General features: G+C 55.2%; 2 protein-coding genes and 1 long non-coding RNA gene across 4 annotated transcripts; 1 reads left to right on the top strand and 2 right to left on the bottom strand.

Moving 5' to 3' along the window:
- Positions 1–1,569: 1,569 nt before the first annotated feature.
- LOC122471316 lies at positions 1,570–5,741 on the bottom strand. Its single transcript, XR_006294167.1, has 3 exons — positions 5,288–5,741; positions 3,245–5,064; positions 1,570–3,002 (listed from the first exon to the last, which is right to left on the bottom strand). It is a non-coding gene; the product is annotated as an uncharacterized LOC122471316 (long non-coding RNA).
- On the top strand, positions 5,024–11,283 carry AP1S1 (adaptor related protein complex 1 subunit sigma 1). Its single transcript, XM_043559765.1, has 5 exons — positions 5,024–5,161; positions 6,985–7,163; positions 7,797–7,905; positions 9,075–9,212; positions 10,511–11,283. The coding sequence occupies exons 1-5, from the start codon at positions 5,159–5,161 to the stop codon at positions 10,556–10,558; spliced, it is 477 nt and encodes a 158-aa protein (XP_043415700.1). The 5' UTR covers positions 5,024–5,158; the 3' UTR covers positions 10,559–11,283.
- A 1,111-nt stretch (positions 11,284–12,394) lies between these two features.
- VGF (VGF nerve growth factor inducible) lies at positions 12,395–15,507 on the bottom strand. 2 transcript variants are annotated; one of them, XM_043559759.1, is made up of 2 exons: positions 15,284–15,507; positions 12,395–14,776 (listed from the first exon to the last, which is right to left on the bottom strand). In XM_043559759.1, the coding sequence occupies exon 2, from the start codon at positions 14,754–14,756 to the stop codon at positions 12,900–12,902; it is 1,857 nt and encodes a 618-aa protein (XP_043415694.1). In that variant the 5' UTR covers positions 14,757–14,776; positions 15,284–15,507; the 3' UTR covers positions 12,395–12,899. The 2 variants fall into 2 exon arrangements, with proteins under 2 accessions (XP_043415694.1, XP_043415695.1); XM_043559760.1 differs by lacking the exon at positions 15,284–15,507 and adding an exon at positions 14,905–15,037.
- Between the last annotated feature and the right edge of the window lie 3,540 nt (positions 15,508–19,047).

Raw genomic sequence — 19,047 nt, forward strand, 5'->3', positions numbered from 1 at the left:
CCGGGCCCCCTCCTTACCCTTCCAAATCTCTCTTCCTCTATTTCTTTAGAAATGAAAAACCAACCAGATCTGCTTCCAGCCATCATTGCATTTCTCATAAGCCTCACGCAGTGGGATTATTTATCTGCCCACGTGTAGGCACAGGGTATGACTCATTCTGTAAATCCCTCAATGGTAAAAAAATATTCCATCAGAATGAAACTTGTCAAGGAGACACCATCTGTTTTCCAAGCCGCTTTCCTTGAGGTGGTTCCTCAAGTAAATTCTGGGGTGAGAGTAGCAAAACTACTTAGGCTGTGGCATTTGGGAACACGGGTCTCACGTGCCAGTCACCAGAGGGTCCTGCGCTCACACCTCTGCCTTTCAGCCAGCACACCGGTGTCCTACCACCACATGGCCTTTTATCCCCTAGCCACCAGGTGTCGCTTTGACTCCAGTGGAAAGCTCTTCTTGAAGCAAAGCAGCTGTGGCTTCTGCCAAAATCTTCCCGAGTTTGAACCCCATTCAATCAAGCAAGTATTTATTTAAAAGCTTAACTTGATAGGGGTGCTGTGAAGCACGTTTTGCAAAGTGTAAGTGGTCTTTCTAACTATCCAGTACCTAAGGAGAATAGACACTGAAATGCTACGTGAGTCACTTCAAAAAGGGCTGAAGGGAACACTGTCGAAATGATCACTAGAGTCTACACCAGACTGTGAGGCTTACTTGGAGTGGGGCGTTTGCTGGAAACTTACAAGATGGAGAAGACGGATTTGGGTCTGTGGGGCAGAACTGTAGGGCATTTGAGAAAACACTGTGAACAGAATGACAAAGGAAAAATAATAGCAAGGCACGTTCAAGGGACACACCTGAGGAGGAAGTCCCAAGTCACCTTGAGACTGCTCCTCCCTCCTCTGATAACCCAGCCAGTCAAGTCTCCCCCTCTCCTGATCTAGTCAGGCAAGTCTGGACTATGTCCCTTGAATCAGCCATGCTTTCTTGTTATCCTTCACGTCCCAGGCTCATAGTCTGCAAGTCTAGGAGAAGGCAGTGACATCGACCATGGCGGGAAACCAAAAGATGGGATGGTTTCAGGGGAAGGCGAAGGTTTTATCAAGTGAATTTTGAGCGACATTGGGATTTCCAAATGGGGGATCCAGGATACGCTTATTCTACTAATGTTGGGTATCTGCTGCCGTATGTCAGGCATTGTGCCAGGCACAGTAGAAACACCAAAAGACAGTTCATCCTCTAGCAGAAATAATACATGTTGAATATGCTACCCACCATACACAAAATTAGAGTTTAGAATAGCTTGCATTAGAAGAGTTAAATATCTAGATTTGATAACCATGAATACCAATCATAATTGAAGCCAGTCAACAAGCACTATGTTTGACGCTGTGAAGAAACAGAAGATGAATAAGATGCCATCCCTGAAGGGAGCGCCTGGGTGGCTCAGTCAGTTAAGCATCTGACTCTCAATTCTGCCTCAGGTCATGATCTCACAGTTGTGGGTCTGAACCCTGGATCGGGCTCTGTGCTGACAGCATGGAACCTGCTTAGGATTCTCGGTCTCTCCCCCTCTCTCCCTCTCTCTCCCTCCCTCCCTCTCTCTCTCTCTGCCCCGCCTCTGCTCATGCTCTCTCTAAGTAAATAAATAAACATAAAAAAAAGATACCATCTCTGAAGGAGACAATCCAGCTGAAGAGACAAGGCCAACTCACACGTGCAGCCAAGGGACAACACGGCATGCTTACCGAGAGTACCAGGCAAGGTTCTTAGTTACCAGGGACAGAAACCAACTCTAGCTAAGGGAAGCACCAGAGGAAACTGGGGAGCTCAGGGAATTTCCAGGAGGGCCAGAGAATCAGAGGAAGGTCTCACACTAGAGGTAGCGCCCCAAATCACACTGGTGACTCTGCCCTATAACCTTCACTGGGCCCCGGACACTGCCATTGGTGCCGCTGTACTGGCACCCTAGGTTTTGACCCTCTGTCCTTCTACCAGAGTCTTATATCCCTTCCATCACCTCATTCCTTCCTGGACCAAAGTCCGGACAGATGCACAGATTGGTCAAGTCCAGCAGACATGCCAATGCTGTGGGCACAAAGAAGGCTGCCAAAGTGAAAGTCAGGAAACTTCTCTCTTTTTAAAAATGTTTACTTATTTATTTTGAGAGACAGAGTGCAAGCAGGGGAGGGGCAGAGAGAGGCAGGGAGATACAGAATCTGAAACAGGCTCCAGGCTCTGAGCTGTCAGCATAGAACCCAACTTGGGGCTCGAACTCACAAACCACGAGATCATGACCTGAGCTGAAGTTGGACACTTGACTGACTGAACCACCCAGACACCCCAGGAAACTTCTAATGTTTCACTGGGAGGTTGTTCTGTCTCACCCTAGACTCATAAGGTGGGATTCCCAAACCCTACGACATGGGGTTGGAGCCTGGGAAGTGAAAAGAAGGGCAAACATCCACCACAGAAGATATTCTAATTGTCCAAACTGTTAGGAACAGCATATAGTAAGGTCCCGATTGCTCAGTTAAAAAGAAGAAGAAGAAAGAGGAAAGAAGAAAGAAGAAGAAGAAGAAGAAGAAGAAGAAGAAGAAGAAGAAGTTGTTGAAGTTGTTGTTGTTGAAAAAACAATGATGACTACAAATAACATCATCTGGGAACTATGGACTACTTACAGAATGTGCAAAAAGTGGGTGCACAGGTTATCACAAGACGGAGAAACACAGAGCATAAATTCATAGAGATGAAAAGGCTTCAGGCCACCCCCCTGCCAACCACCGCAGGAACCACCGCTACAACCAGGTGAGGGAAGGCTCAGGGAGGTGTCAGCATGGTTTGTAGGGTGACAATACAAATTAGTCATCAATGTGAGTTGATTGGCCCATTTCAGGCACCTCTCCAATTTGTAAGTCTCCATTTCATCTTTGTGCCTGGATTCCTAAAGATGATCTTCCAGCCTTCCATTTATCCTTTCATATTGTCCCCCAGATTACTGTAAGATTAACCTTCTTTTTTTTTTTAATTTTTTTTAATTTGACGTTTATTTATTTTTGAGACAGAGAGAGACAGAGCATGAACGGGGGAGGGTCAGAGAGAGAGGGAGACACAGAATCTGAAACAGGCTCCAGGCTCTGAGCTGTCAGCACAGAGCCCGACGCGGGGCTCGAACTCACGGACTGTGAGATCATGACCTGAGCCGAAGTCGGTCGCCCAACCGACTGAGCCACCCAGGCGCCCCTAGATTAACCTTCTTAAAAGTGTTCTCGCCAAGTTATTCATCAGCTCAGGCAACCATAGTGACTCCCAACTGCCCACGGCCTCGAATCCGAACTCCTCTGCAGACACAAGCCACACCGGATCCACTAACTCACAGATTCGCTACATTCACCGTTTGCTAACAGTGAAGAAATCCAGCCCACTGTCTTCAAAATGATGTAAACCACTTGGAAGTCTAGGACTCTACATGAGCAAACCCCATATTTCTAACAATTCTCTCACAAATCTTCTCTTTTCTGCAGCGAGGCAATGCCACGCTGAGACAAGGAATTCTAGAAAGTATCAGCTTTCCAAGGAGTGTAGGAGTTCACATCTCTAGAGCTTCCAAATTTCCACAGGCTGTTGCTCAGCTCTCTGCTTTACGTCTTTGCCTCACGGCTCATTACTTCCTTATCTACAACCTTCTCCTCTTCCCACCAGGAGCACATTTCTTTCATTCCTTTTGCCTTCTGCCCTTCTTACACATTTCCTTTCCTTTTTTTCACTCCCTAATGATTTACCCTTCCTAACTCCAACAGCTTGCTTTACTGATCTTATACTTGACCTAAAAAAACAAAAAACAAAACAACTATCAAGATACTTCCGCCAACATGTATGCCATTGGCAAGCTGAAGGCAGAGGAGAAAGGGGAATGAAAAAGAGGAAGAAGACAAAGGAGTAGACCAAAAAAAGTTGAGAATGGGGAGAAAATGACCAGCGCCACCGTCAACAGGCGTTGACAGTATGCCGGATACTCTACACATCCTCAAAACCATCTTGCAAGGCAGGTACGGCCATCCTCAGTTTTCAAATGAGGAAACTCGGCTGAAATGACTCACCCGAGGCCGCACATCCGGTAAGGGTCAGAGACCACACTATATGCCAGATGCATTAGGCCCCCTGTCTTGCCACAATAGCATATGACTTCCATATCCAAGAGGAAGAAAAAAAGAACATAAAATGGAGACAGGCGAGGCCTTCCCAACAATTGCTTCAAGTGGTACCCGGAAATTAAAAAACGTCGTTTTCCACATGACAAAATTTAAGATTTTCTCTTAGGTGCGAACCGCTTTACTTGACCGCAAGGAAAGATACACGCACATGGACAGCCCAAGAGCCCGTAGCCCAATCCACAGCCTCCTCATTTTTAAACTTGTGTCTAGGCTACATGTGTCCCTTTTCAGTTTCGACCCATGCTCACCTTGTAAGATGCTCTACATTCCTCTGGCCTTAGTTCATGCCCCTCTCCCTTTTCTTCACATCGCTTAAATATCAGCCCCTCCTTTTCTCTCTTATTTCCCGTCTCCCTCATTACCTGTGCATTTCTTACTTGAGGAGAGTGCTGCATCTGGCAGGTTCTCAGTACATGCCTATTTTGGGCTCCATCCTTATCTTATGTCAGCCCCACCACCGCGCTTTGTCTAGCCTTCCCCAAGTCTTCGCCCCTACCCCAAATCCAGTTCCCACCCTGCTCCGTCTCCATCGCCCCAGGCCCTCCATTAGTCCTCCCCGCTTCCTCACAAACTCCAATGGTCGTCCCTTCCGCCTCTCACCCCTTTTCCCGCCTTTTTCCCCCTCAAGGTGCAGAAGCGCGAGGACCGCATTGTCCACCCCCCCATCCCCCAACCAGCCTACCAGAAAGCCTTGTTACCATGACGATAGAGCTACTCAAAGCCGAAGTCGAGGACCTGGTTGCCATGGCTTCCGCTTCTCCGCCTCCAGCCCCGCCCGCGCGCCCCGCGGCGCTGGCGCCTGCGCAGTACGCCACTCGAAGGGCCTCGGAGCCGGGGCGGGACGGGGCGGGGCTTCAGGCTAGAGGGAGGGAAGGAGGAGAAAGGATAAGAAAGGGAGTGGAGCTGGCGCGTACGGTGGCCGAAGAGGGACGCGCCGAGCCGGAGGCTGCAGGATGGTAGGCTGTGCGGAGAGGGAGGGGAGGGGGAACCGAGGGGCGTGGGTTGCACCTGCGGGGGTCCTTGGGGGCCGCCCTCTGTGCGGGCCGCCCTCTCTTCCTCCGGTCCTCACAGGCCCCACTTACCTGAGCGGGTGGGCGAGCCGGCCTCGGAAGGAAGAGCAGCTGGAAATGGCTTTAGGGAGAAGGGGCGGGGAGGGGCGCATTTGTGGGGCAAGAGGGGGTGACTAGGGGCGGCGGGACCGTCCCGAGTCGTGGGGACGTCGCGGGTGGCGGTCCAAGGGGACCTCCCGACCACTGCCGCAGGGAAGTCGCAGGAGGAAGAGGGGCGCGGGGGCCTGCCGGCGGAGGGAGGCGGCGGGGTTGGCGGGTCACCAAGACCCTCTGTTCCCGAGCAACCCGGAGGAGCGGCGGCCCGCGGGGAGAGCCGTGTGTGGGAGGGGACAGTTTCCGGGTCCGAGGAGTGGACGTCCTGCCTCGCTTTATCTCCCAGCTCGCCTACAGGCTGGGGTGAGGTGGGAAAGCCAAGTGGGCTCGAGGTCTTGCTCTCCCGGACCCAGGCTTCGGATCCCCGGCTCCCGTGTTCTTGGCTCTCCGCCCCCCATCCCATTCTCTTTCCGGAGCCCAGGCCTTCCGTCTTCCTGCTGGCTTCCCGCTTCCCCGCCCCCCAGTCTCAGACGCGCAGGGCTCCCTTGCGCCCCTCTGCTGCCCTCCCACCACGCTAGCAGTGTTTTCCCTTCCACACCGCCCAAAACCCTAAAGTAGCATTGTTTCAAACACCCACGGATTCCAGCCCTGGTAATGCCCAGGGAGAGGAGCACTGGAGGGACAAGGCAATAACTCCAGGATATATAGACTGGACCTGGAACTGGAACTGGGAAACTGAGGGTGCACAGGGTAGTGAGGGCTCTGCCCTCCTCCCCGCTCAACTCAGCCTGCACTGTGTTGCACAAAGCTTCAGGAACCACCCTGAATGGCAGTGTCCTAACTGAGGAACTGAAAGGGAAATTGTCACCTGGTGTCTGGAGAGGTGTCAGTGCCTAACAGGAGTCACCCTAAAAGGAAAAAAAAAAAAAAAAAAAAGAGAGGGCTGTCAGTGGCCAGGTGCCTGGATGGCTGAGGAGAGAGGAGGGTGGAATTTGGGGGTCCCAATGCCCCTGGTAATATGACTGGCAATTGAAGGCAGTGCACTGGGGACATCAGCAAGAATGTATGTCCAGGATGGGGTGGAGAATTGAGGGAGCTTTTCTAGAGACAAAATACCCCATTTCAGCGTGGTGGTGGACAGAAGGACCATGGAAGAAAGCAGACCTCTCTTTGACTTCAGCTATGGGCTGTTTGTCACTCTATTAGGCATTTTAATGACCTGTGGAAGACAAAAGTATGAAACAGAAGGTGAAGGGATAATAATACTGACTCTTAATGTGTTACAGTGCTTACCACGTGACAGGCACAGTTGCATATATCAACTCGTTTAATCCCTCCAAACAGGAAGGTACTTTTATTACATCCATCTTACAGACCAGGAAACTGAGGGCCAGAACATGAAATAATTGCCCAAGGCAAATGACTCAACTAGTAGAGCCAGGGTTTGAGCCCAAATGACAGACTCAGAAGCTCTGACATGTTCCAGAAGGAAGGGCACCTGCTGGCGGGAATACCCAGAGTTGACGGCAAGGGCTGATTTTCGAAGCAACCGGGGCCACGAATAGAGAAGAGTTAGATGTGTGTGGATATGATGGATGCATTTGTGGCTGTGTTTCTGGAGTAAACAAACTCAGAGAACCAAATCTCTGACCCTCAGCTCTGCCCCCTCTGCCTAGATGCGATTCATGCTGCTGTTCAGCCGGCAGGGGAAGCTGCGGCTGCAAAAATGGTACCTGGCCACATCGGACAAGGAGCGAAAGAAAATGGTTCGGGAGCTTATGCAGGTGGTTCTGGCTCGCAAGCCCAAGATGTGCAGCTTCCTGGAGTGGAGGGATCTCAAAGTCGTCTATAAGAGGTGACTCACCACCGGCTTTCAGACCGGTCTGGACCCTGCTTGATTGGGGCCTGGCAGTGGGTTCAGATGGCCGAGAAATAAGGCATCCGTTCGGGTCAGGGAGGATTGGAAACTAAGGGCATCCGGAGGGCAGTGATGAATTCCAGCTTCTTCCTTTACTCTCCGAACTTCCCTTGAAGACCTTCTTGTTCCCCACTTGTATTGCTCAACCTGACACCTACTTCACCTCTGTCGCAAAGGCCCTATTCTTGTCCATTGCACACGTCCCTCGCAGCCTCATTCAACAGTCCTAGGTCCTGCACCACCTTTCCCAACACACACACACACCCTGTCCAGTTCCTTCTTTGAGCAGGTGGATTAGTTCACTCAGGATTTTGCTGAGTCAAACTGAACAGGTCAGAGGGCGAGAGGGAAAGAGTGTGCGTGCCTGTCTTTGCCTGTGCTTGTGAGAGCCACCTCGAGGCAGAGTGAGTTACTATTTGCATACCCTGGGGTCACCCTGCCTGTGTCCAGTAGGGACATAGACCCTGAGCTGGAAATGAGGGCAAATGGGAGGTTTGAGTGCAGAAAGCCTGGATCCGGAAGCAGGCCCAGCAGCCCCCCCAGCTACCCCGCATGTGCCCCTGTCCACAGATATGCCAGCCTCTACTTCTGCTGCGCCATCGAGGGCCAAGACAATGAGCTCATCACGCTGGAGCTGATCCACCGATATGTGGAGCTCCTGGACAAATACTTCGGCAGCGTAAGTGTCCCCACCCACCTTTTCGTACCCAGCAGTCCCCTCTTCTACCAAACCCTGGGACCCTTCCAGGCTCTGCCTAGAAGATTTGGGCGAGGTGAAATTGGAGCAGTGAGAACAGTAATTAATTTCCCATTTTAAGCCTTAAGCCTATTAGCCATATCCCTTAATCGGCCCCTGGGCCCAGGGGGGGCAGATCAGAATCTGCCACTTAATCAAGTGGAGCTCAGCTCGGACCTCTCCCATAAGGACAGAAACCAAGTTCAGATTTTATCAGTGGCTCCTGACCTTGACTTTGCATTGGAATTTCCTGGAGAGATTTGTTGTTGTTGTTGTTGTTGTTGTTGTTGTTGTTGATTAGTGATGCCTGGGTCCCACCCCCAGCAGTTCTGAATTAACTGATCTGGGGTATAGCCTGGACATTGACAGCTCAGATCTTAGATGGAGAATAGTAATGACTCCATAATTTGTATTCCACTTAATGGTTTACAAAGGGCTTTCAGGCTCTCGTGTCTGCTCCTTATTCTATCCTGCGAGTAGGTGTTGTTATCTGCATTTTCAGATGAGAAAATTGAGGCTCAGAGAAGTGAAGTGACATGTGCATCTAGCTGCCTAGGGGCAGAGCCTTGCTTAGAACTCAAGTCTTTCTACCTGTGATTCAGAGTCTCCTCCTCTGCTCCATAGTGTCTAGGAAGGGAGACTAGCCAGCCTCTGGTGGGAACAATGTCACAGATTTGGAGGGGAAGGCAGCAGGAACTACAGTCAAGAAGGAAAAGTCAAACTGAACGCTAAGGCCTATGGGTTGGGGAGGTCATCGACCTGCGTGGCAAGAGCCCGGGGTGGGAGAAGTGGTCCCAAAGAGAAGACCGTGGAGCCATGATGAGAAAAGAAGTGGGCAGGATGCCTGTGTGGCTCAGTGGGTTAAGCGCCTGACTGTTGATTTCAGCTCAGGTCATGATCTCTTGGGTGTGAGATCAAGCCCCACGTGGGGCTCCACACCGAGTGTGGAGCCTGCTTGAGATTCTCTCCCTCTCTCTCTGCCTCTCCCCACCTCAAATAAACATTTAAAAAAGAAAAGGAAAAAAAAGAAAAGAAGCGGGCGGCTGGGGTGCAGGTGGGGTAGGAACGCACCTTGACACTCAACCCTGCCTTCTCCCTCCCCCTCCTCCCAGGTGTGCGAGCTGGACATCATCTTCAACTTTGAGAAGGCCTACTTCATCTTGGACGAGTTTCTGATGGGGGGAGACGTCCAGGACACCTCCAAGAAGAGTGTGCTGAAGGCCATCGAGCAGGCAGACCTGCTGCAGGAGGTACGGGCCTGGGACGGTGAGGAGGAAGATGAGTACCGTGGTGGAGGGTGCCCTCCCTGCCCTGGACACCTTGCCTGCCAGCCACGGCTGCCCCCTTCCCGCCACCAAGGGGGCCCCCCTCCCTGTGGCGTCTGGCCCCCACAGCACCCAGTTGGCCAGCTTGCCCTCAAGCGCTGACTGCTCGGGGTGGGAGGTTTGGGTGGCAGGCAGCCCGCTGGGCCCGCTCCCCCTCTTTCTCCCAAGACCCAAGGTGTCCCATCCTAGCTGAATCTCCCGTGTCCCATCTTTCTCTAGGCATTTAGGGTTGCTCAGGGAATTGGAGAAGGGGCACATGATTCTTCACCCCCCTGGTGTCTTCTCCTTCCCCATTTTTTCTTAACGCACACACACACACACACACACACACACACACACACACACTCACACACTCAAAAGCCTCTGCTCCTCAGAAGCGAAGGGTGGCGGGGACTCGGGGGTTGGGGTAGAGGGTGCCTGGCTGGGGGTTCTCCTGCTCTCTGACGCCCCCGCCCTCACCCCATTACTGCCTGCCCCCTCTCTGCTGTGCCACCGCTGAGACTTGGTGCAGGGAGATGAGTCACCGGAATCTGCAATGACAAGCAAGCTGGCCCGAGCTGGCTCTGAGGAGGGGGAAAGATGGGGGCTCATCTCTGCAGTAAGAGAAGGAGCAGAATTGAACTTGCCACCTCACTGGTCTGACTTCCCCTTTATACACACACACACACACACACACACACACACACACACGTGCCCTGGCACACACCCACCCCTGTTACTAGTGCTCTGCTCAGACCCTAATGACTCATTTCTCTGCAGTCTGGTTCACCTTCCCTCAGGGACCTGATGCCAACTGATTACTCCCTGCCCCCACTCTGAATAAAAGAACCCAGCCAGCTGGCACCCCCAGCCTTCAGAAAGCAGGTTCCCTCCCCTGCCCGCCCCCGTCCCAGCTTCACACCCTTCCCCCTCAGATACTGAGACTGTGCCCCTGCTCACCAAGCTCCTGGTTTGGGATTTTCTGGGTGGTGGTGGACTCAACCTGGACCTCCTTCCTCGCCACAGTTGGCCTCTGGGGGGTGGTCCCTGGAGACTGGGGAGCTCCCCGGAAGGGTCCCCAGCTGTTCCAGCCTTGAGCTCATGTTGGCTTCTCTCTCCCCTCCCCGTGTCTCTCTGTGCTTCCCCAACTCGTGATGTTGTTGTCTTGCCCACCCTCCTCTGCCTCATTCCCTGTCCACCTCTCCTGGTGTCTCTGCGTCACCCTCTGTCTGTCTCTGCCTCAGGAGGATGAGTCGCCTCGCAGTGTGCTGGAGGAGATGGGTCTGGCGTAGCCCCCGCCTGGGCCGCGTGGAGATGTGGGGAGCTGGTGGAGAGGCAGGGCATGAGTGCCCCCTTTTCTCGACGGGACCCAGCTGTCCCTCCTCTGCTGCCTCACCTTCTTTCAGAGTGAGCTGTGGGCTCAGGACCCTCAAACATTCCCTCCCTCCACCTCTATCTCCTGTTTCCCCTTTCCCCAATGAAGGTTTTAGGAGGTAGGCAAATGTGACCAAAATGGGGGTGCTATTTGGCTTTCATTCCCTGCCTTTGAAGAACTAATGTTACCCCAAACTCACTCCCCTCCCCTATAACTGTAAATATATAAATATGTCAGGTTAAAGGGAAAAGGTTTTCAGGGTTCTTCTCTGCTCCCTGCCCCAAAACCTACCTCCACCCTGCCCCATAGTCAGCCAGGGCATCTTCTCTGCCTGGGGCAGGAGCGGGGAGGGGGGTCCTGTGTATTTGAGAGGGAAGTCCTTTCCCCTCATCTGCCCTCCTCCTCCCTCCTCCTTGGCTGCAGTGGGGACTCTGTCCAGTGCCAGGGGAGGGACAGCGTGGTTAATTTTTTTCTAACCTTGCCACTTTGAGGGAAGTGAGCTTTGGGGGAAGGGCAGGCTTTATGGGAGACTGTCCCTCCCTCACTCCGCGTTCTGGGTGAGGCAGGAGCTAAGAGGTGGGGTGTGGGCAGTGGCTGACTTTATTTCCTTTCCTCTGAAATAAAAGGAAGAGCATTTCTGGACTTTGCCTGCTTAGGCTCTGGTGAAGGAAGGAAAAGCTTCTGGGATCAGTCAGGAGGGGACGGGAACACTGCCTCTTCACCCCCCTGGAACTAGGTTTGCCAGAGTTCGAGAGAGAGAGGAAGAAAAAAAGAGGACACCCAGTTCACTTTGAGTGATACTATTTTTAGTTTATGTGTCCTATGCAAACACATCCGCTGTCTATTCAAAATGAAATTTTAACCGGGTGTCCTGTACTTTATCTGGTACCCCTATTCCAAATGGGTCTGTGAGCTCAGTGCCTTTCTGAACACGGTGTCTCCGGCTCTGGAGCTGCCTTTGGCCAGGTAGGAGCCATTCCTGGGGACATAGTTTCACCCCTCTGAGGTTTCTTTGTGGAACATTTCATTCGGCTGTTTTTTGTTTTTGTTTGTATTTCTTTTGAGAGAGAGAATGCTGGAGCGAGGGGCAGAGAGAGGGGGGTCAGAGAGAATCCCAAACAGGCTAAGTGCTGTCAGCACAGAGCTCGATTCGGGGCTCCATCTCACCGTCCATGAGATCGTGACCTGAGCCAAAGCCCAGAGTTGGACACTTAACTGAGCCACCCAGGCGCCCCTCAGCTGGTTTAGTTCTATTTGGAGAGAGGAGTCAGGAGTTCAACAGTATATCCGACCCTGTGTGCTTTGCAAAGGGTTGAGAAATGTCTAAAAGCAAGGTGTTTCTATAGCTGGAGGCCCTTCCTCCCTGTTTGTTGCGAAGTATGCAGGACCAGGGAATTTAGGGGGCAGTTAAGGGAGGCGAGTAGGTGGAACAGGGGCTGTGGGGAGCCACCAGTACTGCCTAAGAGGCCAGAGGATCATGAACAAAAGAGCCTTCAAAGTGGCCTGGAGCTGCCCCACCCTGGGGACCAATGACTTTACACCCCCCCCCCCCCGCCACCACCCCTAAGCTGGAAGTGGAATTTAGGCTTTCTTAGTAGATGTGGGCCATATTCTACTCTTGAATATGGTTGAAAGTGGTTCCACTACCCTCACTTTTGAACAGGGTGTTGTGGCTGGCGCTTCCCTCACCGCCCCTTGGGGAGGACCACGGAGGCCCAAGGGGACGGGTGAATAAGGGAGAACAAAGTCCTAATAAAATAGTCACTTTTATTTCTTAGCAAAACTATTTCCTCCGTGAGGGGTATTTACAACAGAGAAGGGAAAGAATAGGTAAATTCACACCGAACTGGAGAGGGTGCAGAGGCTCCTGGGAGGCCCAAAGGGCAGGAGACAGACACTTCTTCACACAATTAACTGGAATAGCTTTTTCCGGTTTTGGACGGGGACGTCCCGACAGGGACTAGTGGGGACCAGAGGCCGTGGTAGGAGAGGGAATTCGCACAAACCGCCCGCCCGCCTGGGATGGCCCCGGGAGCCCCCTTGAATGAATTTGGGGAGTTCGGGCTTCGAATCCGGGAAGCTGTCTGACAGGTCCCGGCGCAGCCCTGGGGCGGGGCGACCCGGGGGTAGGGGCGGGGCCAGGCGGCGGCCAGGGATGGGGCTGGGGTGCATGCAAACACCTAGAAGGGGAGAGGAGCAACACGGAGGGGGGTGGCAGCGCGCGCGTCTCCGGCGCGCGGGGGCGGGACCGGGGCAGGTCACGGGCGCCGGAGCAGCACGTGCTCGATGTAATTCTCCAGCTCCTCCTGCTCCTGCATCCGGCGCTCCTCCGCCTCCGCCTCCTCCTGCGCGCGCCGCGCCTGGGCCTCCCGGCCGGGATAGTGATGCGAAGGCGGCAGGGCGTGGTGGTAGTGGCGGCGGCGCGAGGCAGCGGGTGGCTGCAGTGTCCGCGGCCGGATGTAGTTGGGAAAAGGGTGGTAGGGCCCCGGGGGAAACAACTCGTCCTCCTCGCGATCCCAAGGCGGGAGCACCTCGTTCCAGTCGGGCAGCTCCTCTCGGGCGGGGGCGGGGGCGGGAGGCGGGGGCTGCGGGGAACGGACGTGGGTGGGGGCGGGGGCGGCCCGGGGGTGCGGCACGGGCTCGGGAGGGGCGTTCTTCTTCCGCTTCCGCTTCTCCTCCACCTCTTCGATGATGCTGACCACGTCGTCTGCTGGCAGATGGAGTTTGGTGGACAGCTCAATAAGGCTGTCGATCGTCTGAGGGTCCATCTCTTCGTCGTCGTCGTCCTCCTCCCCGCCCTCCTGTGCCCCCTCAGCCTCCTTCCGACGGTGGCCGGGCATCTCCTCCTGGGAGCGCTTGTCCTCGGCTCCGGCTTCTCCGTCCTCCTCCTCCTCTGCGAACAGCAGCGCGTTCTGCCGCGCCCTCTCCGCCTCCTCCGCCTCTGCCTCCGCCTCCGCCGCCTCCTCATCCTCTTCCCCCACCCTCTCCGCCCCGCCGCGTCTCTCCTGCTCCGCCTCCGCATCCTCCCTCACGCTCTCTCGCTCCTCCTCCTTCTCCTGCAGCCCCCGACCCCCAAGGCCGCGCTGCCGGGCCCCGCCCTGCAGCAAATATTGGAGCAGCAGGTCCGAGGCGAGGTCTGCCAGCCGCTCTTCCTGCGCCGCGGCCTGCCGTGTGGCCTCTGCCTGTCGCCGCCCGGCTTCTACCTGCGCCAGCCCTTGCTGTAGAAGGCGCTCCCCAGCCTCAGAGCCGCCCAGGAGTGAGCTCTCCGGACGGCGCGCCTTGGGGAAAGGGGCGCCCAGGCTTTGGTACGCCTTGGATAGGGGTGCCAATGCCTCACCTAGATGTGTTTGGGGGGAGGATACCCCTTCCCCGAACTGGTGGGCTTCAGGAAGGGACCCGCTCTCGGGCATACGCGCCTGGAATTGCGGGGGAGCGGGGGGTGGCAGGGGCGCGCGCTCCGGAACGCGCGCCTGGAACTCTCCCCAGGAAGCGCGCCACACGCGCTCCGGCCCGGGGCTCTCCAGGTTGACTCGGGTCAGAGTGTGCGTGCGAGTTTCCGTTTCTGCTGCCGCTGTCTCTTGCTGGCGCTTGGCGCTGCTCGGACTGAAATCTCGCAGTTCCTGGAGCAGAGAAGCTAGCGCCTCGAGCTCCTCGGAGGGGTCTCCAGCCTCGGGACCATTCTCCTGAGTCTGAGGGCGAGGCGGGGCCGCAGGTGCCTGGGTCTCCGGCGCCGGCAGGCTGTGGGTCTGGCTGCGCACGGTCTCGGTCAGCAGAGCTTCTGCTGCTTCTTCCTTTGGCCCCTGCTGGGAGCCGCCGGGAGCCGGGGGCGAGGCCGGGCGGTCAAGTGCCTGAAGCAGCACCGCGGCCAGCGCCCGGGGATCCACGCCCTGGAAAAGCTCTCCCTCGTCCTGCGGCTCAGAATTTCGAGCGGCTCGGACCTCTGGGGCGCTAACATCGTTCGGCCCGGGTGCTGCGTCCCCAGCTACCGGCTCTTTATGTTCAGAGCTGAGGGGAGGTGGCTGCGCCTCAGGGTGCCCCGGGGGCGCTGCTCCCAACCCCTTGATCAGTAGAAGGAAGCAGACGAGGGTGGAAGCCTGCAACCTGAGCGATTTCATGACCAAAGGACTGCCGGAGACTGTGAAAAATAGAAGGGACCAAAGAAAGAGAGGGTTTCTGTAAGAATTTTCCGCTCTCTGATTCTATATCCCCTTCCCCCACCTTTAATCAGGAAAGCCAGGGCTTCCCTCATCCCCCTAACCTTACCCAGAGGAGGGACGTTTAGAAGCAAAGGAGGAAGATGTTGTGCCGATCTCTGGAGTCGTGTAAATGGGAAAACGCCCGCAACCCTCGCTCCCCCAATGCCTCTTCGCCCCCTTGCCTAAGCCATCTCACTGCCAGCGCCCACGTACTAAGCAGCTAAGATAAGGTGGAAAAAAATCTCTGCTCCCTCCCCACAGGACTCCCCGGATGGTGCGTGGGCGACTTCAGCAGCAAGAGAAAAGCGGCGACTCCCCCACTTATCAGGGACCCTTACCGGGGTCTCCCCGCTGTGTTTTTAACACCCCCATCCGGGAGGAGAGAGAAACCCTCCCTCACGCCCACGGCTGCTGAGGGTTTGAGGGATGGACAGCGGAGTATTTACCAGCTGGTGTCACGATGCGGGAGGTGGAGAGGAGGGTCGGGGCGGGGTGGGGACAGGGAAAGATCGGGACGCGTCCGCCTCGGCTCCGAGCAGTGGCTGGGATAGGAGCGACGGTCGAGTTCTGGCGTCCAGTGGGTTGGGCTCAGCTGGGTCCGCGCGGCTCTGGGCGACTCGCTCGCTCCGGCTTCAGCACGCTGGACAGCGCCCGCGCCGCTGCCGCCTTATAAAGGGGAGAGCGCAGGGTCACGTGGGCTGGCCCCGCCCCATTGACGTCAATGTTCATTCATGGGGAAGCGGGCGGGTGCCTCGAAGCGGGGGGCTGCCCAGTGATTGGAGGATGTGTTCTTCTCCCGGCCTGCGCCTGCGCACTGGGAGCCTCGGCTAGAGGGGCGTGCGTTAGCCTAGCACCAGGGAAATGAATGAATGAATGAATGAATGAAATCGCCGAGGCGGGCGGGGCAGGGGGCTATGAATGAATGAAGGAGGGACGAGGAGAAAAGGATGAATGAATGAATGGGAGAATGAATGGAAGGGTGGATGCGGAGACGCTGCAAAGCGGGAGGGTGGGTTACAGAGCAACTTGCAGCTGCGGCAACCCGCGTCGCTGAGCCGAATAGGATGGGGGCACTCCCGGAGTCTGACTGGGTATCAGTAGGAGATCCATACTGGGGAGGGGGAGGATAAAGATTCCAAAGCCGAGGAAGGGGCTGGACTCCCCATCCCCCGACCGCACGCACGGTCCATAGGGAACACACCCAAGGACGGCGTGAACCCGAGAGAGGAGGGACGGATCTGCGCGCCTGCGGGCGCTGTTCGCGGATCTACGGTGCGGGGTGCCAGTCCTGGGCCGGGGCAGATGGGTGGATCTTGCGGTTTTGGTAATCCCGTTGGAAAGGGTCCGAGTCAGAAGAAAGGGGAAAGATTGAGGATGTGTGTGCCTCTGTCTTGTCTGTTCACAGTCGGTGCGTGTTTGGAGAAAAAGGTGTGTCTGTCCTTCTGTCCATCTCACTCTGTAGCGTATGTTGGCGCCCCCGCTTGCCCCTTGTCAGCCCACTTCTCCCCACCCTCCTCCTGCTTCTTTCCCTCCCTCTGCTTCCCCCCCAAAGGACGTTTGGAGGGCGAGAGCAGACCAGGTGGGGAGGGGGTTGCGCAGGTTGGGGGGGTGACTCAACTCCAGCTCTCTCCACCGCTTAAAGGGAAGGTTTGAACGCGGTGGGGTGGGGGTGGGTGTGCAACGTCAGAGACAGCCCCTCTCTACCACCAGACCCCTCGTCCGTATCTCCTGCCAGAAGGGTTGGGGTTGGGGGCTTGGACAACTAGAGGTTGTGGGGGGGGGGGCGATGACGCACAGATTGCGCAAAGAGAATCCATCAGCGAGCCGGGTCCAGTGAAGGGAGACCAGCCGTGGGCGGGGGTGGGGGGGGGGAGGACGGAAATGGGGAGGGGGTAGGGGAGAAGAGAGGAAGGCAAGGGGAGCAGCCACTGCAGGAATGAAGGGGAGGAGGGAGGTTGAAGGGGGCTGCGGTGCAGGCAGAAAGCTGTGCGGGGGCGTGGGCAGGGAAAGGGGGGAGTGACAATGACACATGCCAGACACACAAGAACTGCGGACACAGGGGTGCCTGTGGGCACACGCAGGACACCCGCGCCCTAAGACTCTGGAAACCGAGATCAGGGCAGTCTGTCAGGGCTCAGAGACTCTTTCTGAGCCAGTCCTCAACCCCCTCCTCATCTCTTCCTAGCACTGACCCTCCTTCTCCCTCTCTCTCTCTCTCTCTCTCTCTCTCTCTCTCTCTTTCACACACACACACACACACACACACACACACACTCACGTGCTTTCCCTCTATAGCCAGCAGTGGCTTCTCGGTTCCATCAGTGGCTCGACTTTCCCAGAAGAAAGCCCATCAGCTCTGCAGGGAAAGAGGTGGGGAGGAGCAGAGAGAGAGGCAAGAGAGAGGAGATGGGAGCAGGAGAGGGAGGGAGGGAGGAAGGAATCTGGAACAGGTAGAAGGAACAGGCTAAAGGAGAGGGGGGAAAAAAAAGCCCTGAGAACCAAGGTGACTGTAGAGATGCCAAAGAAAGCAGAGAAAGGAGGGGGCAGCAGACCCCAAAGCTGTGATTAACCCCCATCCCCCAACACACACAACTGTCTAGGACCACTCCCTAACCCTGTGAGCTCCCCTCATTCCCTTCTCCTCCTCTTCTCCCCTTTATCTTCCTGGCCTGGTTACTGAGAGCAGTGGAATGGGGAGGGGGTCACGTTACCTTCCCGAGGAGGCTGAATCAGTGAAATGGCTCTGACATCTGGAGGGGGGAGGGGAAACCATCCAAGAGAGAAGGGGGGAGGGAAGGAGCCAAGGGGGGGGGGCAGACTGAGAGCTGATGGGGCTAACAACTAAGTGTGAGATGAGGGGAGACAGGCACCTAGAGAAACAGTTTGTGTTCCTGGGGGCTTGTGTACGTCCCCATGCACCTGTGTGTGCATGCACATATATGTGCATGTGTGTTTGTGTGTGTGTAGAGATTGATGAAACATAAACGGGTGGGGAGAAGGGGAATCGGAAGACCAGTTGTGTATTTAATCAGATAGAATGGATGGGCATGGCAGTGTTCCAATTTAAATATGAAATCTCTCCCAATCTGTGTGGCCGCGTGTTTTGCCTGTGTCCAGATGTCTTTGTAGACGTATGACTGTGCAGGGGTTCTGATCCTTCTGAGTGTCCATATACTTGCGTGGTTGGGAGACTTTGAGTGCATCCAGTCTGGGCATCTGCTGGTGTCTGAAAAGTGAGCCTGGCTTGATGTGTCAATAGTGTGTGTGTGTGTGTGTGTGTACGCATGTGTCTTTGTGCATTTCCCTGGGTCCTTCCATACCTTCTGATATATGTTAGAAGTTATGTGGATGTTTCTGTCTTTGATCTTGCTCGCCCCTCCCCCACATCCACCATGTCTAGATTTCTGTGAAGTAAAGCCACTCATCTGCAGCCCCCAAGTTTGGGTCCTTGCCCCCCCATTTTCAGATCATTCCTCCATTCTTCCCCCAACTCTTCACCCCTTCCTTCCTTCACTCAGCCCAGAAGCTCAGGAGAGCTTCTCAGACACTGACATCCCAAGAATTTCAGTCAGCATGGGGTGGAGTAGGGGACAGCAAGGTGGAAGCCAGGCACCCAGGGTGATAGGCTTGGTCATTCCACAACCTGGATCATGCCTGCACAGACTCTGAATCTCTGGGTCTGTTTCCGCCTCTCTTCGTGTCAGTTCCCTACCTGGGTCTGCGCATTCACACACACCCCACCTCTCAGAGATGTGATGCGCCCTTCATATCCTGCTGCCTCTAGGGGATTCTGGAAAAAAGCTGGACTGGGGACAGAATCCTGGAATCGGTAGAGGAGGGAGGTGGCAGGAAAGAAAGAAAATGGAGAGACAGAGCTGGAAAAGGCATTGCTGAGATGGGAACCTGGAGGGTATGCCTGGTGCTTGCTCTGAGTTATTTGTATAAATCTATCTCTGTCTTTGTTTCTGAATCTCTCATACTCTCCAAGAGGGTAGCAGGAGAAGCTGGGGTCTGGTGGAGTAGTGATCCAAGCTGAAGATTTGGAAAGCCAGGAGAGGGGGGACAGAGCACTCTGTCTTTTCCCTGAGAAGCTTTGGAAGAGAAAAACAGGCCAGGGGCTTGGGGACCCTGCAGCTCACCGTCCCCCCATCTTTCCCTTCCCCCCAACTGGTGACTCACCTCTGCAGCCTTTCATTGCGTCAGCGATGGG

The sequence above is a fragment of the Prionailurus bengalensis genome, chromosome E3 (genome assembly GCF_016509475.1).
Source record: "Prionailurus bengalensis isolate Pbe53 chromosome E3, Fcat_Pben_1.1_paternal_pri, whole genome shotgun sequence".
Lineage (NCBI taxonomy): Eukaryota > Metazoa > Chordata > Mammalia > Carnivora > Felidae > Prionailurus > Prionailurus bengalensis.

Excerpts from the sequence above, each read along its gene's own strand:
- AP1S1 (XM_043559765.1), top strand. Across the intron at positions 7,906-9,074 it reads TGGACAAATACTTCGGCAGC|GTGTGCGAGCTGGACATCAT; the intron begins GTAAGTGTCCCC and ends CCCTCCTCCCAG. Across the intron at positions 9,213-10,510 it reads AGGCAGACCTGCTGCAGGAG|GAGGATGAGTCGCCTCGCAG; the intron begins GTACGGGCCTGG and ends TCTCTGCCTCAG.
- VGF (XM_043559759.1), bottom strand. The coding sequence starts at position 14,756 with ATGAAATCGCTCAGGTTGCAGGCTTCCACCCTCGTCTGCTTCCTTCTA.